General features: G+C 40.4%; 1 protein-coding gene across 2 annotated transcripts in view; it reads right to left on the bottom strand.

Moving 5' to 3' along the window:
• LOC307035417 (CD166 antigen homolog) overlaps positions 1–11,630 on the bottom strand; it is a 34,516-nt gene extending 22,886 nt beyond the window's left edge. For both annotated transcript variants that reach the window (XM_079674706.1, XM_079674707.1), the window contains exon 1: positions 11,326–11,630. In XM_079674706.1, the coding sequence (XP_079530832.1) occupies positions 11,326–11,386 (61 nt within the window). In that variant the 5' untranslated portion in view covers positions 11,387–11,630. The remainder of the gene's footprint in view (positions 1–11,325) is intronic.
• Positions 11,631–20,290: the final 8,660 nt, after the last annotated feature.

Below are 20,290 nucleotides of genomic sequence, written 5' to 3'. Positions count from 1 at the left end.
ACTTTCACATTAGTTGAGCAAAGAGTCATGTATGCTGTTGTTCACTCTTAATGACAGGCCTGACCTTCTAACCCTTCACTGTGAAACAGAGCAGGCAATGCTCCACATCCAAATAAGCCAAACAGCCTGGTTGGTATTAAGAGGGCATGACGATTTTCAAATTGTGTCCTGCTTGAGCTTCTGGCTCTGGGGGGGTCCTAAAGCCTGTGCTGGCTAAACAGAGCAGAGAGCGGTGGGAGGAATACGTGGAATGCAGATAATACATACAAAGGATTATGTACCTGCTTGCACATCAAATCTGTGTGGTTTCATGTTTAATACCCATGGGCCAACGTCTGCTTTGATGGAGTACTGTGAAAGCTCAGAGATTAACAAGCGCCGTCACACCACTGAGTCTTCCTACGACTTCAGGACTTTCAGACCTACATGGCGGGATAACTGCAAATATGAATGGAAAGGTTTTACTCATGGCTACTCCAATGGCGCCAAGCTGGTTTTGGTGCGTGATGGATTAGTCTATTCCATAAAGTGTTTGTTTATGAAAAATAAATTCACGGATGTCCAAAAGACAATTTGACTATTGCTGAAGCAAGGTCACAAAAAGTGTTATCCGCCCAGATAGAAATGTCACAACAAACCCAATCTTGCTTTTGTTTGAGTCCTTTGTTTGTGTAAGATAAGATAACCACTCTCAGTCTGTGTTTTTTAGCATATGTCCCTGCCGTCCTAGGAACCCGGGTCTTTTAAAGCATAATAATTTCATTAGTAGAGGCTATTGAATTTTCTTCTACCATTATGACATGAGGGAAGCCATACATCAGGGTAAGTGCTTTTAACCATCCAGCCTGGCAGTGTACATCCTGAATCGCCCCCCTCTGCATCGTGTCCTGTGCGGTACATCCAGAACAATAGAATATGTAGTCCTACAGAGCTAACAGACGGTGAGTAGCAGACAAACCCCCCACTTCATACAAAACCTGTCAATAAGCAACTCTGAAAGATACCTACAAAATACTGTTTCTACAACGTGGCCTAAAGAGCTCTTGGGTAAAACTCTCTATGGGGCTGCTCTGCACAGACTATTCTCCTTCAAGCAAAATGATACAACCCGCTGTTCTGAAAGTCCTCTGGAGCAAGGAGCTGCTTCCACCCCAGGGTCACACAAAAATACAAGAGCTCCCTCGAAAGTCCATAAAGAGCCACAAGCTGTAACAGAACAAAACCATTAGGCATTTTTTTTACTGGCATGGCACTAAAGATAGCAATGTCCGCTTAGTCTACCACTGATTTCTAAACTGAAATATCTCCACAGTTTTAGCACTGGAACACTGGATTGTCATGACATTTTGTAAAGACATTCATGTTACCCAGATGATCAAGCTTAATGCCTTCGGTTATTCCCTGATGTCTCCTATGGTGCCACCATAAAATAAATGAAATGTGGCTTTAAAAGGCATGTATCCACAACATATGGATTGATTTCCATGAAATGTGAATTAGACTAAAAGTGAAGATAATCAATTCATTATATTTTTTGCAGCCCCAGTACATATATTCATGTTCCCCTTAGTTTGAATGTGTGTTATATCTGCTGACCCCATTACCTTATACATAGTTTATTATCAGGTAAAAATGTCCCAAGCATGCTATCAGCTTTCGAAGGCTAATCTTAAATGGTTAACTTGAAAAGCATCATACCTTAAGCATGTTAACATAGTGTGAGCATGTTGCTATAATCATTTAGCTCACACAACATGTGAACAAATATGGTTATATTGAGAACATAAATATGTGTAGATATAAAACCTGGGAAATTCAAATTCAGTGAACACAATACATTACTGAGGCCAATAAAAAATATATCTATTCAAGTATGAAATCAGAGGAATCCCCCCCTGAGCACAATTATTAAAAGCCCACTGGAGATCTTGTTTTCTGAACAAATGACTTTGGCTGTAATGTTCTCTTCGTTCAGTGTATCCGTTTTTATGGCTCTGATTATAAATCAGCGTGTTGTGGCAAGCCCTCCACAATAAGACAGGTAATCCTGAGATTTCCTAGAAAATCCAGGCAGCTTTAACCTAAAACGTCTTACACTCACTGCGAAACAAATCCATAATTAATTGTCAAATGCTTTGCTGTGTCATCCAGTGCGCTGAAGTGAAATTACTATCGTTATATGAGGAAACGATGTGTCATTTCCTCTGTATCTGCTTTTATAAGGGGGGAATGAATGGTAGCAAAATGGGTTATGGCATTTCATTTCTCAAAATTAAACACTAGTTAATCTATCTATCTTCTATTCACACAGACAAGCGAGGCACGGCAATAAAGCAACTTTTATTTGACAAGGGACACGTGTAGACAGGCTGCTTGTGAGTTTACTATTAAACCTCATTGCTTTGTTTATTTTGCAACCACCTTGCAGTTGAGCCAACGTTTAACCAGTATGATCCACATTGAGTTTATTGCTAAGAGATAAACTTAGTACAAATCAGTGTCTAAAACGCACCAGTGGGATGTGTAACGCTCAGAGATTCTCTCCAGGAACAAGAGACTACTTGACCTCTTAAGACATCCCATTAAGACAAATTAAGTATTGCATCCAATTACCAGACAAGCATCTCTTCATCTTCCTTGAAAGGTCTGGCAGTGGAATAGCTGAATACTTAACAGCAAAGCAAAGCGTCTTATGATAACACATCTAACCCAAGCCATTTATCATTCAAAGCTTCGCCTGTGCATGTAAAGCGCCACCACTTGACTTCCTCTGAGGAAACAGTGGTACTTTTGCTAAAGCCTTTTGTTCACAACAAGACAGGATTGTGTCGTGTCAGGATTAAATTTCTTCCCAGTAAATAACATTCTTTGCAAGAACTTCAGATCAGAAAGTTCAAGCCCTCGGGTGATAGTCATAGTTTTCCTAGGGACTGGAATTTGGAAATGTCTTTCATCGAAAAGGGGAACGGGGGGGATTGATTTATGAGGTTGAAAGCAAAAAAACATTATGTTGTTCATAACCATAAGGTTTTAATTTAACTCTTTAGATTTTGGAAACAGAGTTTAAATAATTAGCTTAAAGTTATATATAGCTGTTGAATCTAGTTATTTGCTTATATAAGACAATATTTAAATTACATATACATTTTTTTTAAATCTATTTATATATGAATTCTAGGTTAATATTTCAAATGTGTATCCTTTCTTAACTTACTATATAAACCATGTTTCTATGGAAGCATGTGTACCATTGTAACACATCTTCTTGAAAGGTTGGTCCAATGCCATGATTTCAAAAAGGAAAAAAACATCCAGCATGTTAGAGCAGGTTGGGTCTGCCCTCCCCCTCCCTCCTTGTCTTAGACCTTTATAAAAGGTTCAAGGGTAGCCCCAAGAGTAATGCTACAGTGATGACCCATAGAGGACAGGGTCAACCATTTCATCTTCTATCTTGTTTTGTACTTAGGCACTAAAAGAATGACAGGCTCTTAATTCAAATCAAAGATATACTCTTGCCATCCCCTGTGAAGAGTCTCCCTGAATGAGAACTCGTGTCTCCTGCAAGTTCAACCGAAGCAGCATGTAATCAAAGATAGCTTCAGGCATCGCAGACTGCTGCTGCAGTTTGTGAGGGAAGGATCGTGGACACCAGCACAACACAAAGAAACAGCTTTTAAAATCGCAAGAATGTGAATACTGAGGTCAGATGCAGACACAGGGCCGTTCTGTTCACTCCCTAAGGCAGAGTAGAGGAGCAGCACAGTGTTTCATGAATGAAAAATTAATAAACAGCATCTGAATGAATAGGGAGACTTCTCAGTATTACAATCAGGCTTATTGCCCAACAGAGAATGATTCAGAAATGAATAGATGACAAATCTTCAGTTCATTCTATGAGTTGGCCTGGGATGAGATGGAGGTTTCACCTCTACCCGAAAGCTGAGTCAACGACACTGAATTTGCTTTAAAAGGCTCATACAATAGCAACCTCTTGCCTTCCCTGTCTCTCATAAGTATGCAGAAATAATGACATTATGGTGCAGGCATAATTACCAGAGGCTCACCACTAACCCCCTTCCATGGGTCAGTACGAGCCCCTGCTGCTTGCAGTGGTGGGAAAAGTTCCTTTGTCTTGGCTTAATCTATAAGATTTATTTAATGAGGAAAAAGAAGTTCATTAAATGTAAAACAAAAGCCACATAAGCACCCATCTTCTGGCTCCCCACACAGATATGCCCCTGAATGGTATTCCTTAAATATTCTCTGAGGTCGAAGGATTACCATCACAGTTAATGGAAGCCTCTAAAATAATTCATTAAAATAGAGCATTGCCTCTAATGGAGAATTTGAACAAAGATCCGGGCCATGTTAAGGAAGGGTGTGGCCACAGGCTTTTCATATGGAGGAGAGACAAGCCCCTCCCCCCCCTCCAGTCAGGTTGCAAATGTGAAGTGCAGGGACAGGCAGCAGCTACTCTGTGCCCTCTCCGAGGGGTGTGTGCTGTTCCATATTAATGACAAAGAGAAGAGCGGGAGCAAGAAGTCACTATCATACACTCATTTGTTTATAAGGAGCCAGCCACACAATACAGTCGGCGGGAGTCCACAAGAATCCAGTGAAAGCCGGAGGCTGCATCAATGACAAAAGACAGAAACAACCTCACTTTTTGTCCCTGAGACAAGGGCTGCCCAATTTCAGAGTGCTGTTGCTCTTTCACCAAAACCAAGGATACCTTCATGCATTTCAATGGGGGTATTCCTGCATAAAGAACGAAGCACTATTGCATAGCCCAGTCATCCCTCTCCTCTCCTGTTGTTAAGCCTTTCTTCACAGCTGAAACAAAAGAACTCTGGTCCCTCCCCTTGAATAACAAATAAACCATTATTTTTGCACAGCAGAACGAGGAACATGTGTGCAAAATAAGAGGAAAATGGCCACAAGAATACTGTTAAACCTTACAATGTTTTCTTTCACTTTAAAATGCCTTCCTTGTATAACTATGAAAACCGTGTTTATAAAAAGCCAATAAAGTGCTAAACATATAACACCAAAACATGGCAGATGAAGAGGCAATTTGAGTGTGTACAAATGGGAATATATCTCACTTTCTGGCTCTGAAAGTGGGGCAAACCAGTCACCAAAGTTTAATTAAGATTCTTTCTGCTGTTTTACTGATAATCCTGTGTAGAAAACTGTCACAAGCAAAAAAACACCCTTTTTACCGTTGAGTCATTGCCTGAGAGTGATTGCTTTTGCCACACAAGTAATTTCTTTTTCTCAAAGCTAAGTCGCTCATACATCTCTCTGCTCTGTGAGCCAGCAGAGTGAATTGCTCTCTCTGGAAGTTGTAATCAAGTTAATAATGAGAGAAAAACTTGAAGGTTGTAATCATTTAGCACAACATGAGCGATGGGACCAATGTGTTTTCTTTCAACAACTGCAAACACAAACAGAAACCATAAAGAGACATGGTTTGCCCCCTTCTCGGCCCTAAAAACCAACACTCCCCCACCTGTTCAGTGTCCTGCTGGGCATGGAAAGAAACATGTGTGTGTACGTGTGGGGGTGCATAGCAGACAAGAGCAAATACATTTAGAATTCATGACTATCCACTTTGTTAAACATCAGAATTACAGTTTTATCCAACTGTACTGTTCTTTGCACATCTAGGGCCATTGTCTATTGTTACAGGGTCTACTGTATGTGAGCAGCTACCACACCATATGGTCCAGTTGCATATATTATAAGCATCATTTCTCTGGGGACAAGCTGATTTGATATTTTATTTCTTGTAAATCTCAGGCAAATGATCAACTCTAATATGAGGTTTCAAATGTAATGACTTCACAAGAACCCGTTATTTTGTAAATGTTGCATCAAAGATTATAAGGTGGTTTTTATTGCAGAAAAGCATTATATATTGTTTGTGTTAATTGTAATCTGAAGATGAAATTACCATATCAGTAGGTAATTAAGCTTGAACCACACATCCGGGCCATAAAGGGCTGCTGCCAGGGGCGCTAGCAGGAATCCTGCACCCCCTGATGGGAAGTGACACTAGGCCTGCACCCTAATGCTGCTTTAATTTACAGTATGATCTCGCCTCTGTGATGAGCCCATGGGTCCCCTTTTCCCTCCACCATTAGCACCTCAGCACACAATTACATTCCACACAAGTCCACAATTCTTCTTTCTTATAGCTTTGCGATTCTTGGTGACTAATTGCATATGTCCCACTTCCTACTCAAAACTATGATCTTTTTTAAAATCAAAAGTACAAGTACACTAGAAAAAAAGATTCCACTTTCGCTGAACACAGAGCTGAGCATCCTACAGAGCTTGTTGAGAGATATTATGAAGTTAAGCATCCAGCAGTGTTATGGGTTTGTTCTCTTTGTAAGTCTTGACACACCTACCCGATTTTGGGAGTCAGAGGCCGTCAGAGGCCGTCAGAGGCAGTCGGGCATTCGCGGCGCCCTACTCCGGTTGGTGTGTCCCGCACCGTTGTTGCTTTACGGCACATTTTCACACCTCCCGCAGCCGGCCAAAGAAAAGTTGGCCAAAGAAATCACTCTGATTGGCTGTTGCCTCTTTTCAATGACGAATACACACTACCATTGCGTGCTGGTAAGGACAGTTATTGCCATTCGTCGACTGAAGTCTTTGTGGTGTGTTCGTAGGCGGGCGGCATAGCTGACGCAGGCGACGTAAAAGTCGGGACGCCTTTGGTTCTTTGGTCTCAGGTTGGTGTGTAGCGGCCTTTAAGGCCCGGATACACCGGTCCGATTTCGGCCATCTATAGATGTCTCGCCGTCGATGAGCGTCCTGTTGCCCTACTCAGATTGGTGTGTCCAGCACCGTTGTGTCTTTTCGGCCTTGCCAACAACTTCCGATGTCGGCCAAAGGTCGTCGGCCAAAGAAATCACTCTGATTGGCAGTTCAGCTTAGCGAAACGGAAGTGAAGAAGGCACACACAGACGGCTATTATTTTTCATTTTCCAGTACCGCTCTAAACATGTTTCAATTATAAGTCGTTATGTGAAACAGTCTGTGATGGACGAGAGTGAAAATGGTACGCACGCTATTTGTTGTTTGTATCATGCAGTCTGTCTTCCGGTTGCCTCTTTTGAATTAAGAATACACACTACCGCCGCTTGCTGGTAAGGAGAGTTATTGCCACTCATGCATGCACATTGCGTACGTGCTACTTGGCTGTTGGCTGAAGTCTTTGCGGTTTGTTCCAGTTAGGGCTGCTCAATTAATCGTATTTTAATCGCAATTACGATTTTGGCTTGCAACGATTATGAAAACAACATAATCGAAATAAAACGACTATTTATTTTTTAGTTGGTTTTTCAGTTTAATTATACTTAAAGTTCAGGGTAATCAACTGTTAAAAACATATTGTTTTACATTGAATTTTTTTCAATAAATTGATGTTTTCAAAGTAAATGGATGATCTTTTTTAATAATCGTGATATCAATTATTGACCCAAATAATCGAGATTATGATTTTTGCCATAATCGAGCAGCCCTAGTTCCAGTGCGACTTTTTAGCCAAGACGCAGGAGACGTGAGGGGACACAACAATCGGGTCCGTCGGGACATGTTCTTTGGTGTCTAATAGTAGCAGTAAGCTAACGAGAGGCTACATTCTAGTGATGGGATTTATGGCTCTTTGAAGGGAGCCGGATCTTATGGCTCCGTTCCTTTCAAAGAGCCGTTCAAAAGAGTCGTTCAAAAGAGCCGTTTTTTTAAAGGGGGCGGGGTTACTAGGTTTATCTGTGAAATAATCACCAGGATAATGATTGACTGTATTGCCAGACCTAATGTCAATAATCTGCATTGTAAACATGACAAAAGGTGGCGCCATATTCATGTCAGTGAATGTATTTTGAATGTAGCCTCCAGCATCCAACTGCGTTTTCGCGTTTGGCTCATTTTCCGTCCGAAAAACACGTTGTCTACCTGTCCTGTACCACTTGTTATGACTTCTCTCTCTCGCGTATTCCGTTAAGACCCACCCCATCTCACTCCTCGTGCTGAAACCTGATGTTCACTCTCTGTCCTAAACGGCTTGTTGGAGCTCGACCCCCCCCACTCCCTGTGAGCCCAGTGTGCTCTGATTGGTCAAGCGACGTGCAACTGCTCGCGAGGAGCTGCTGTGAGGAGCAGACAGGGTTTCCGTGTCGGAGATAGATACAGTCAGAGTAGGGGCGGGTCTTCACAGAATACGTTTTGGGGAACAAAATCAAGCTTTTTAAAAGGCTAGTGGATTTTGGCAGGCAGTGAGTGCGGACAAACGATTGAACGATAACAAGAACGGCTCTCACCAAGTACGACTCGGTTCCCCTCGTTCATACCAGAGCCGTTCAAAAGAATCGGCTTGTTCGCGACCGACACATCACTACTACATTCAGCTGGTGACTCCGGAGTCGGGACAGAGAATATGTCAGGAGTTTGGAAATTGAAAGCGAAGGCAGTGTAACAGCCAGATGCAATGTTTGCAAGGCGGAGGTTCCGCGTGGTGGAAAGAACAGACGACCAATATAATACGCCACCTTAGAAGCAAACAACATCAAGAACACGACGAGTACAAAAATATTTGAATTGTGTTACTCCAGTAAGATGGAAATATAATACTTTGTTTATTTATGTTAGGTTAACATGTTATGTTAAGATGCTGTTGTTCATTGCATTTATACTAGACTAGTTAGTCTTCAGGCTAGAATTATGCACTAAGCCAAATTTGTATTTTATTATTTGTGACTGAATGTGAACTTGTGAAGCTAGTCAAGCTACCTCTTTCCAATAGAGTTATTTTTGTTTTGTTACTGCACTATCTGCCCTCAATTTGTTAACATGGTTATTTTGTGATGAACCACTGATAAGCTTTATTTTGTTTTGATCCAATGCTGCTGTGAAGCTATCCATGTTGGATAGAATGGGTCATTTCAATACAAAAAATAACCTTAAGGGACAACTTGAATGCTTTTTTTTCTCTTAATGCATTGCATAAAGATCGGATCGCGCAAAATACGGATACAGCATTTCTAACCAACAAAGATTTGGTTGAGTTGCCATATTTTTAATGAATGCATCTGAATTTTGTATGAAGGAAATACTTTGCAAGTCACAAAGAAATCTCTTTTTCAAAAGAAGAAACCACCACAAGCAGTCTTCAAACATCAAGAGGAAGGCTCCAACAAACAAGATGCGAGCTGCACAGCATCAGTACACAAATACACAGTGGTACACAATCTCCCATGTAACACAACTAAAGCCATTCTTTCCTTTTCCAGTACTTTAACGTCACAACATTCCTGGGACAGTCCTGGAAATAACCTAGTTGAACATGAAAGAAGGAGAACGAATCTATCTCAGGTGAAATTGGGTGACCCTCACAAGAGATTAGTCCATTAGCAAAGAGGAGAGCCCCTCTCGCTTGACAAGTAATACCAGCTGTGACACCGGGCGCCGCCTGTCTGTTCAGGAGGGGGGGTGGTGGGGGAAGGGTGGGGACTTGGGAGTGAACAAAAAAACAGATGCATCTTTCTGACTATTTGTTCTAGGAGAAATTCAGAGCTCTGTTTTTCAGTTGTATCTGTTTTTGGCTAAACTCAGGCCCAGGAGCTGTTGTTTTTTTCAGCAGTTCAAATATAATAGACACAAGCCTGTTTTTTATTACAGGTATTGATGCAGTTTTATTGCAAATCCCAAACTCAATAAACACTTTCAGTCAGATTTCTATGCCTGGATTAAGTAGATATATATTTTCCTTTGGAACAGCTGAAGGGCAACCTTGGCCCTTTGCAAGAACATGCAAGAGACTGACCATCTGTTGTGAAAGCAAACACACATGAACATTGCTTGAGGCCTGCTAAACACAAAGCAGTTTAGATGGCCATAAAGTCAAACCATCAACACCAATTCAGGGCACTCTCCTCCTGTCTCAAGCACACGGCACTGCAGCGGCACAGCAGTGTAAAAACGTCTTAAAAGGGCTGTTCATTTCCTTACAAATAAACCACCTGAGCCTGAATGATAGGTGCTGCATGGTGTTAATTTACAACAACAGGCGCCACCGTAGTGTGACGAGGAAGAGGGAGTACAGTGAGATTAACCTCTCCACCCCTTTCCTTTCTGTGGGAGTACTCTGAGCCCCTGTGCAGCTTTGCTTAATGGCCTGGCTGAGTGATGTGAGCACATGGTGCTGCTACCTGTTGGCCGAAAAGCAGACAACAAGGAAGCCTGGAGAGAGGCATCAACACCCATTGCACAATAAAAACCAAGCGAAGAATAAGCACTAAGAGTTGTTTTAAAACGTTGTACCTTATCGTTGTTCCTTATTTTTCATAGTCAACAGTGGCAAAACATCAATTTTCAAAGCATATTTGAATTTCTTAATGGCAAGTTGCTGAATTCACATCAAATATATTTTTTAAAACCCACCATTTTCTATTTGTAAAGTCTTGGAAGCATTCGCTTATGCCACCCATTACTACTGCCCAAATCCAAAATGAGACCTGTCCTACATGTAATTACTAGTTGGAGCCTGCAGCTCCGCCTCCCCAGCCAACAGGCAGCCAATAATTGCAATAAATCAGACAGGATGTGAACATCATTCCGCTCAACAGCCTGTGTTAAACAGGAGAGAAAACACATTTAAAAAAATGAGGCATCATGATGACATCATGGCATGAGCACATGTGCCCCAATGTACCCCACTGCCTGCCTCTCCCATCATGGGGGGGGGGGGTAAAACAAGGAGGCACAATGGAATTGTTAATGTCATATGAGCAGTTGCTATACAAATATGTCTCTTTTATAGAAACGATCAAAAGTGTACCATTTACTGAGGTGAGTGAAGTTAATCAAAAAGCTGTCTGATCTCATTTTTCATACATGTAATTATGTACGTTTTGTTTCATAATTTAACACACCTGCTATGGATAGAAATGCATAGGAGTGACCAATGTGAATATTGTTGGTCTATTTGTTTAGTAAACATCGCCACATCATAAATTGTTATGACTTTATAAAATATATTTCCATAGGTCTACATTTACATGCAAACTATATTCATATAAAAAGCATACATGACTACATTCTTCGACGAATAACTTGAAGTGTACTGCAGCACACTAACTTTAAACTTAAAACGAAGAGCCACTCTTCCCCGTAAATGTGATCGATAACCCGGGCTGAAGTTTTGTTGGCACCTGCGTGTGCCTACTTTCCTCCACACAGTCTACCTGCGGCTCAGAGCACCGAAGCGACCCGCGGGAACACCACGACAGCCCTGATAGTGGGACAAAAGCTTACCTTGCCGGAGAAGCACGGAGATGACGAGGGCACACACACAGCTGGCGGACAACAAGTGCATCCTTGCGGCTCTTTCAGATCCTCAGTCGGCTGCTTGCTTCAGAGGTTTGTTAAAAAACTTGGCTGAGTTGATATTTGAAGGTGGCTTCAATTAAAATGGTCCTCTCGGGCTCCTGTTGTTGGTAGTGTACAGACAGTAGTTCAGTTCAGATTTGGCTCCTCTCCAAATGTTGCATGTGCTCGCAAACTCGCGCTCACATCAGTTCTGGTGGAACAGGTAATTGCGAGGGGCGCAGAGACCAGCGCGAGGGAGGGCGGGGGATACTGTCTGCAGCCCCGCCCCCCCTCATCTGCCCACCCTTCCTTTCCCCTCCAGCACCCCCCTCCTCCTCCCACACAAAAGTGCACCCAACCCCTTTTATTGAGACCCCCCCTTAACTCCCCCTCCCTCGGCCCCCCCTTCTTCCCCTCCCTCTCACCCCCTTTACTCTCATCTTCAACTTCTTTTTTTCTCACCCCACCCTTTTCTCTTTCCAACATCCACCCTCACTCTGCATGTAGACAAACACATGCAGGGTGAAACCTTCAATCCAGAAAAACTCCACACTTGTTTCATGCACAATTCCTAGAGGTGAAACACCTTAATCCTCAATATGCATTTAAGACATATTGATGTAAAAGTACATATTAGTACATTTTAGCACTAAAATGTAGTAGTAATCTGACATTTCATTGAGTGAATGCATCTCTTGGTCTTCTAACCTTCGAAAAAACCTCTTATTTGAGAAGCTGCATCTAAATGTCTTATTATTTCTGCTTTTAAACAATGAATCAGTAATCAAAATATAAAGTTGCCCTAACCCTTTTTTGTGTGCATTGAATACTCAATTAATAAACTCAACATTTTAATTTTAATCCAAAATATTGTCTTATTGCAGAGTGTTTAAATACTGTACATCTATGAACAACACTACCAACCTAAATTGGCCATTTTGGGTGATTTTAATTGTTCCAGTGGAGCTGAATGATTGCATTCCTCCTCAATTCAAAGTCAGTTCAATGTTGAAAAGGGTATCTGTCATCAAGATAGACAAGGCCGTCCGGAGTTCCTGAAAAGTTGACATTTTGATTTTATATTTATTTGTTATTTTTGCCTGATGACAGTAACATTTGATGAGCTTATCACAGTGTGATATCTGAAACTGAATATGTCAAAGTAACTTGTAACAGCTGTCCCCTATAGCAGGGATTCCCAACCTTTTTTCCCAAGAGTCCCCCCAAATGACTCCTGTTGGAAGTTTATCAATTATTTGTTATATTTGGTTGTAATGTAGAGACAAGGCTTTTAGTGACAATCATGTGTTGCGTTAGAATTATATGTAAGAAAAAAGAAAAAAAAAGTCTAAATATGATATTTGGCCTCAAATCATCTGAGGCCTGGGGCCCCCCCTATGATCTTTGGCACCCCCCAAAGGGGGACGCGCCCCCCAGGTTGGGAACCACTGCCCTATAGCAGGGAAAGTACAAGGTGTACACTCATATTGACTGTCACAAGCTAAACATGCTACTTACCTCCTTTACTTGAGAAAAAAATATATTTCTCCTGACACGCACACTGAGGTATGCTTTCAAACGGCCCCAGACCTGTTCCATTCAGGAAGTGAAACCAAGCGTTGTGCCTCACAGGCGGAGGACAGAAGGTTCATGGTAAAGCAGGCTATAGGATGTGGGTCCAAGGTTAATTATAATGAGAGAATTTCCACATAAATAATTCAAGCTGTAATTAATTATTAAAATCCTTGCTCATATCTCCTTACTTTTCTATTATTTCACTGAAAACATTCAAGAGCTGCGCCACTATAATTAATATCCATACAATTAGCCTACTATGTTAATAATTAGAATTTATGTAAGGGACTGACTACTCCGCAATTGTTCTCAGCTCTGTGTAAAGTCACTAACTGTCTATATTTACCTGCATAGCATGCCATGGTTTCAAGACAGGTTTCTAAAGTAAAGACAAATGGATCGTGACTATGAGGGCTGTTTACTGGTTAAATACCACGCTCTAGATTTACGGACATAAAAGTGACAGTTATAGCTAGTTCATTTCACAAGTTGGTAAAAATAAACTTCAGAGCATGTCAAATTTAATTTAAGCCACACTCACAGCAAATGAAATGATTTACCCCTGTTCTGTAACTGCATGATCATGGTTGCCTGATCACAAAATGTGTGCGCCTGCTTGTGCGCACAGTGTGTGTTGGAGCTGGGGGAGGCAATCTATCCGGGTGAACAAGTAAGTATTCCTCACCCTGGGTGTGAAATTCATGTATGATGGTTTGTGCAAATGGAGTGAGTGCATAGGCTGTGAAAACCTAATGCAATTTGATTAGAAGTTAACCGCAAAGCAATATTTTTTCTTGCCTCAGTGCGTTGAGTGCAAAAAAAGAACTATATGCTTTTTTTCCCGGGTGAAAGAGAATGAGACTGAGCGATGGCCGAGCCTGGAGCGTGATGTTCAATTACCAAACTATAACATCTTGGTAATAATTGGAATTGCAGGTGAGAGTGGTCAAGGACTAAACAAAAACCGAACAACAAATCCACGTCACCAAAAAACCTTTGAGCAGGCTGTAGAAGTTCTATTCAGATGAATAAATGCAGCTGAAGTTCAGGTTCATTTTGTATTCACAGGAGAGCATTTTCAGTCAGTCCCCGTGACTGCAGAAAGAGATTACACAGAGACTAATGAATTACAATATATCATGTCTGGAGGAACTGCTCCAGCTCCAGCTTTCTGTTATTTGATGAAAGAATGAACGCTCCTATTTTGACATCTTGTGCGACATAGTGTGACATTGCTCCTGCTATGAGCATGGAAACAAACATCCTCGCGTTGCTATGGACTAAGGCAATAAAAATACACATTTTTGACATTGGGGAATGCTGCTGGTGACAGGAAATCAAGCTCTTGTTTCAGGGCTACACTAATTGCCATTGGATTGTTTCAAATAAAAAAAATAAGGAAATTCATCTTTGTCAGATGAATGCAGTAACCTGTGCTATGTGCAGCATGGGCTCCGGCCTAAACAGAATGTTGTTCATTTACAGCTCCACGGTGGTCAGTTCCCTTTCCAATTCTTCATTTTCACCCAGTTAAAGCAGGAAAAATGGCACAAGTTAATTAGGCTTTTCTCCAGGTTTGTGAAAATCAAATTCCTTCCATATCCTGTGGATGTGTTTGCCCCTTCTGAAAAGCTCCTGGGAGGCAGACGAGTGATTAGTCTCCTAAAGATTGGGCTTCAGTAAACTGTGTCAAGCAGCGAACACAGTGACCCGACATTTTCAGCACGGCCAAGGGAGAGGAAGATCCGCTTAATGGCTAGTCTTGTGCGGAGCGGCAGCCCAACTCTGGATCGATAATTGCTTCATTAGGTAATCTGATTGAGTGCGTGAGCAGCCTGTAGTCGATGCAGAGTTACCTCTCTTTCTGTGAAGAGTCTGCGTTTTATTGATTCAACTGTTCTCTGTAGAGCCTAACTTTTCCCCCCCAACTAATCCACACATTTACATGGAGAAAAGGAGAATGGATCTCTTTGTTTGAGCTTCTCATGCCATCCATACCTCACTTGTATTAAAGCCGGTCAATATAAACTGCTCCTTGATAACAACAGTAAAACAAATGAGGAATCCAAATTCCATGTCTTATGTCTGCTAGGTTGTTTCTGGTGGTTTAAAAGGTCAAATGCGTCAACAATGTTGCATGCATGCAATCTTCTGCATATTTCAAACAGTTGTTCAATTTGACTGAGAGCTAATGATAGATGTTGTGAGTGAATTACTCCATTAACTGGTGGTTTGGCGTTTCTAGACCTTTTAGCTGAAAACAGGTAGAAAACATTGAATGTGAACTAAAACAGTAAAGTTAAACGGCCGTCCAATCACGACCATGAGCTGAAAGACACTAGTGCACTTTGGAGCTGAAGGGATTCGTTAATCATACTCTATGAGTTTGTCACTGCAAATAACATTTGGACATAGTCATCTGATCCATTGTTAATACATATTATTTATTTTAGTCTTGGTGTTTTAAATGTCAAGTTTTTACTTCTGAGCTTTATACGCATCTACATTAAGCTTTGCAGCGTTATCGCTGTAGCATTGACCTATTCTTTAATGTCAATGGTTAGCGTTGGTTTTTATATTATATACTCTTTCTGTCTTTATGGTTCTTTAACATTCTTTTGTGAATATAAATTATGAAATAGGTTGAGCCCCAGTAACACATATAAACTCAGTTTTAATGATTATCTGAATAGCTAGCATGTACATTTACACTATTTACTACACTATGTCATTGCATCAGTACTTAAACCTTTAACACTGGGACCATTTCTCAGTTTTGACCATGCTATTTTACTGTCTTAATTGTAATGTATTTTCACCACGTGTGAGGTTTTTTAAACTGGTATAGTCAGTTAATCCTGTCTTGTGGAACCGTGTTGGAGCATGTGAGTGCAAATTTACCGAGACAAATTCCTTGTGATACCATTGTGCTTGGTGAATGAAAGTGATTCCTGGGCTCTATGACCTTATGGGAAGATGCTACAGAGAAACTACTGCAAACATAAGGAGAATAGTGCATTTTCAAAAAGATATTTCTACTGCCTAACATGATTTTTTTTAACGATAATAAAACCTATGATATATGCCTAAATCTTCTCTAAAAGGAAATTAGACTCTTTGGAGTAAACAAGGCATTTATTTGAGACATTTGCTCTACCCTGACATTTAGATCAAGGCGGACTTCAAAGTCTTGCTCAACAGTGAAGATAAGATGAATATGTCATGGGGTTCAGCAAGTTTCTGTGTCTTAACACTATCCTAATAGAAAGATCAAATATGAACTGAAACCAAAATATCAAAGAAAAAAAACGTTTTAAATGAAATAACATTTTTGATGGATTCATATAAGGCTAAGAAAACCAACCCTGCTGATTGTGGATCAAATCTGTGAGGCCGAATCAATTACACCAGAGGCTGTGGGAGAGTTCAGATGTACTGCCGGTGAAATGTTTCGAGCCCGTCTCTGCCTTCATCCTGCGTTGGATGCAGCTGTTGGTGTGCGATATATTCGACAAAATCTGGCATGCTGGTTGTGTCTGTTTTCCCAAATTACCTGGTTGTAAATGCATAAATGTAATTCATTGGCAGCATGAACAGCAGAGAAATTATTCATGAAGGTGCAGAGCCGTCTGGTACAACTCAGCCATCTGTCAGCTGTCAGTATTGTTTATTCCTCACCTAAGCCTGAAACAATTTGTTGGTTTGTCAGATAATAGCGGCTCGTTTCAGGTGCTTAAATGCCGCCTGCTGCAGGCTGATGCTTTAAAAAACAGTTCAGAATAAAAAGAAAAATATGGCAGCAAATGTTTTAGGAAGACGGTTTCTCCCTCTTCCTTATAATGAATCACAACACACAAATGTTCCATGAAATTAACTCTTAAACAAAAGATAAGACATGTTATGGCAATTCCGTTATTAGAATTGAAAAAGTTAGAACGTCCTTTGTCGGGATTTCAAAGGAAAAGTTGTTGGAATATTATTTAATGTGCTGCTTTTTTCTGTACATTAAAATGGGTAAAGCACATTGACATTCTGTTTGCTGTAATCTCTAAAGCAGAAGAGGTAGATACCAGCTCAAGTGAGATACAATCTTTTGATATATTGGAGTGAAAAGGGCATGTCAAGAATATGAAACAGACCAAAAAGTAATCAAATATAAAACTTCTTTTTTTCCAACAACAACTGAATCAGGTGCCATTTATGGTCAAAGAGTGAAGACTGTTTTGATTCATTATGAGTTTGTTCAATAAAGAATAAGAGGGACTCGTACTGCAGACTGTATGTTCCGTTTTGAAGCTTTGCATGCATTACAATAATCTCACTCCCATTTTGGCTGTTTGAAAATGCGTCGCCAGACAAAGTTTTGAGAGTGAGAAAGGGTATTTGTTGTTTCACCTACCACAGCATTTATAGCCTAAACCGGCTGGGACTTCACAAAAATTCACAACATTATAACACTGCAAGAAAATAACCTGAAAACTGAAAGCCCCCGATCTTCTATGACTCTATAACTGATGCTGTCAAATTATCTAATCTAACATTTTGTGAGGATGCCACAGAAAGATAACAATGCTTTATAAAATGGCACCCTACAATTCCCAGTAGATCCTCCTGAGTGAAGGCACCTCTTGGAAAACCCCAAGAGGTTTTCCCGTGTGTCACTGAATGCCTGAGGAGCCTGGATAAGTTGGGACTTACAGATAAGTTTAATATTAGCACATTTCAAATGATGATTTTAGATCTTCTCTGTAACCCGCAACTATGGATGAAAATAAGCCATTCAGGCTAACTCCTACATCTTCTGAGAAATGCAAGAATGATCGAATGTCAAATATAATAATAAACTAAAAGCTATCAAACTTTTTGAACACCTTACTTTACATTACCTAACCTTGGTAATTATGTCAGTTTCTTATCGTACCAGGTTTTTTGTTTTTTTCTCAAACAAGCTGATGAAAGCAATTAAAATAGTGAAGTTCTGTGCTATAAGGAAATTAATACAATTAGCTGAAAGACACTAAAAAGGGTAACTGTAGCGTAGTACTCATTATAAAGAATTGCCCATATCAGAATCATATTATTCGAATAACGACACACAACACACAGTGAAGAACTTTAATGTAGTATTTGCTAAAGGTAAGACCTATTTAAAATAGGTTATACACTGCTAGCTTGTGAATTTCCCCCTTTCTCATATTTATTTAGCCTCTTATAATAAATAATATGTTCATATTTTGGTTATATTTTGTAAGTTTTTATTAGACATTATAGTAAAAAGAACAATAATGTACCTCTGAGGTGTGGAGTAGAAGTAAAAGTACCTCAAAATTATACTTTTACAGTAAAATGTGTATGTGCTCAGTTTCTTTACACCACTGAGCGCTGGTGTCTTAAAGCCTATATCTGTTATTTGTTAACACCTTATAAGGGAGGTTGATGCTCTTATCTTATTATTGCTGCTGTTGATTTAAAATTATCTTGATTAAAATGTGGTATTATTAAATAAGGAGCTGTGTCCAAAACGGCCTATATTAATTTCCAGTGATGCTTTTTTGCAGTCTATGAAATAAACATTGGTAGCTCTGCAGCCTTCTCTGAATTTATGCTCATCTCCAACAGAGAATAGGACTTGCCTTTTGTTCTGAGGGGGTGTCAGATTTCTGAATGCACTGCTGCTCACGATACTTGTGCTGGTCCCAATTGGTGACAGTCACACACAAATACAAACACATAGCCTATATTTATGATACTCTTCCATTTTTTCTTTCTGAATTCGTTGATTGCACGTTCTTATGTTTCAAAGCAGTTCTACCGCTTTATCTTTGAATTCTTTGATACCAAAACATATCAGATGCTGTTTGATTTCTCTCCAGAGTTTTCTGTTTGCTAGTTGCCTTTAGTGAATCTACTGTAAAACAATTACAGATGCAGCATCTTTTGCATGCATGAAGTGATCAAATCAGTTTGAAATGCAAGCGACAGAAAACCTCACACACAACCAATCCATTTACAGAAAGAACTGCATTACAGAACTTTGCATTGCCGAAGTATTTTAAGGCAAGGCAAGGCAAGTTTATTTATATAGCACCTTTCAACACAAGGCAATTCAAAGTGCTTTACAAAAATGAAAGACATTATGGCATTTAAAAACAGTCATTTAAAAAAGCAAAGATAATAAAATAAACATTAAAAGAAAAAATACATGAATAAAAGTTACAGTGCAGTTTAAGATATGAATAGTTCAATTAAAAGCAGGTCAACTGTAAGAAATACAACAGCTTAAACATTTTGAGAGATTAATTAAAAACTTTTTATTGCTTCAGTTTGCTGAGCACCTTTTTTATTTTCTGCTTTGAATGCCTTTATGCCTTGCTTTTGTCTTGCCTCTCTATCCTAATGTCCTTTCTTTGGCCTCTGTCTTGAAAGCACTTCGTCACTATTGTTTTGAGAAGCGCCACATATATAAGGTCTGCTTACTAACTGACTTCTTAATACCTTGTTTGCAGGGTGGGAAAGAAGCACCTTACAGGTGTCACCTCACATCTCCCCTGCAAAGCTGCTCATTGTCTACGGCAACAATGCAGATCCAGCCCTGCCCTCAACAGTCCAACACATAGATCTGATTAGGACTGTTTAAACACAGGCGGTTGCACTGCAGAAGAGGGACGACTAAAGCCCCCTGACTCAGGAATGTGGGAGGATTGGAGCCACTTTGCCCTAAAGGTTTGAAACCAGTCTGGAGCTGCAGCACATAGTCTGTTTGTTGGTCCACGCCGGTTTGACATTATCTTTTCAAAGCCTTCAGGCTCCGGATAACAAACTATTGAGTTTATGCTCATGAGCGGTGACCTACAAGAACATTAGTACAAATAGCCACACCTACATTTACAACACACCTCCAAACAAGCGGGTATTACCATAACAATCGACTCAGTTTCGAGCCAGTTTTCCCTTCACCTCATGCCGTGTCCATGACAATGCAACTTCAGCTGCAGAGAGGGAGACAGCTGGGTGGTGCAGAGCTGGCTGTGGTCATAGCTTGCAGTAGAGGAGGGCACAGTGTTTGGCATTGTTTTATTCTCGGATGATTTACAAAGAATGCAAATGACCCTGAAACCTGCCAGAGGCATAAAAACAGCACATATCTAAAATCTGGCTTTGTATAGGCCAACAATCCCTTTGTTTAGTGTTCAGATGTTTTGCTCTGTTGTTGGTGTTTACTTTTAAATAACTGCAAACGTGCCTCAGGTAACACTGGCTTGTCTGATTTGTATTGGCTTTCGGGTGTACTTTTAATGACTTTGTGTTGTTTGGGCTAGTGTCTCTGTCAATGCAT

The sequence above is a fragment of the Notothenia rossii genome (genome assembly GCF_949606895.1).
Source record: "Notothenia rossii genome assembly, chromosome: 4".
NCBI classification, from domain to species: Eukaryota; Metazoa; Chordata; class Actinopteri; order Perciformes; family Nototheniidae; genus Notothenia; species Notothenia rossii.
The sequence above is the reverse complement of the archived record's forward strand: the minus strand, read 5'-3'. Positions and strand labels throughout refer to the sequence as shown.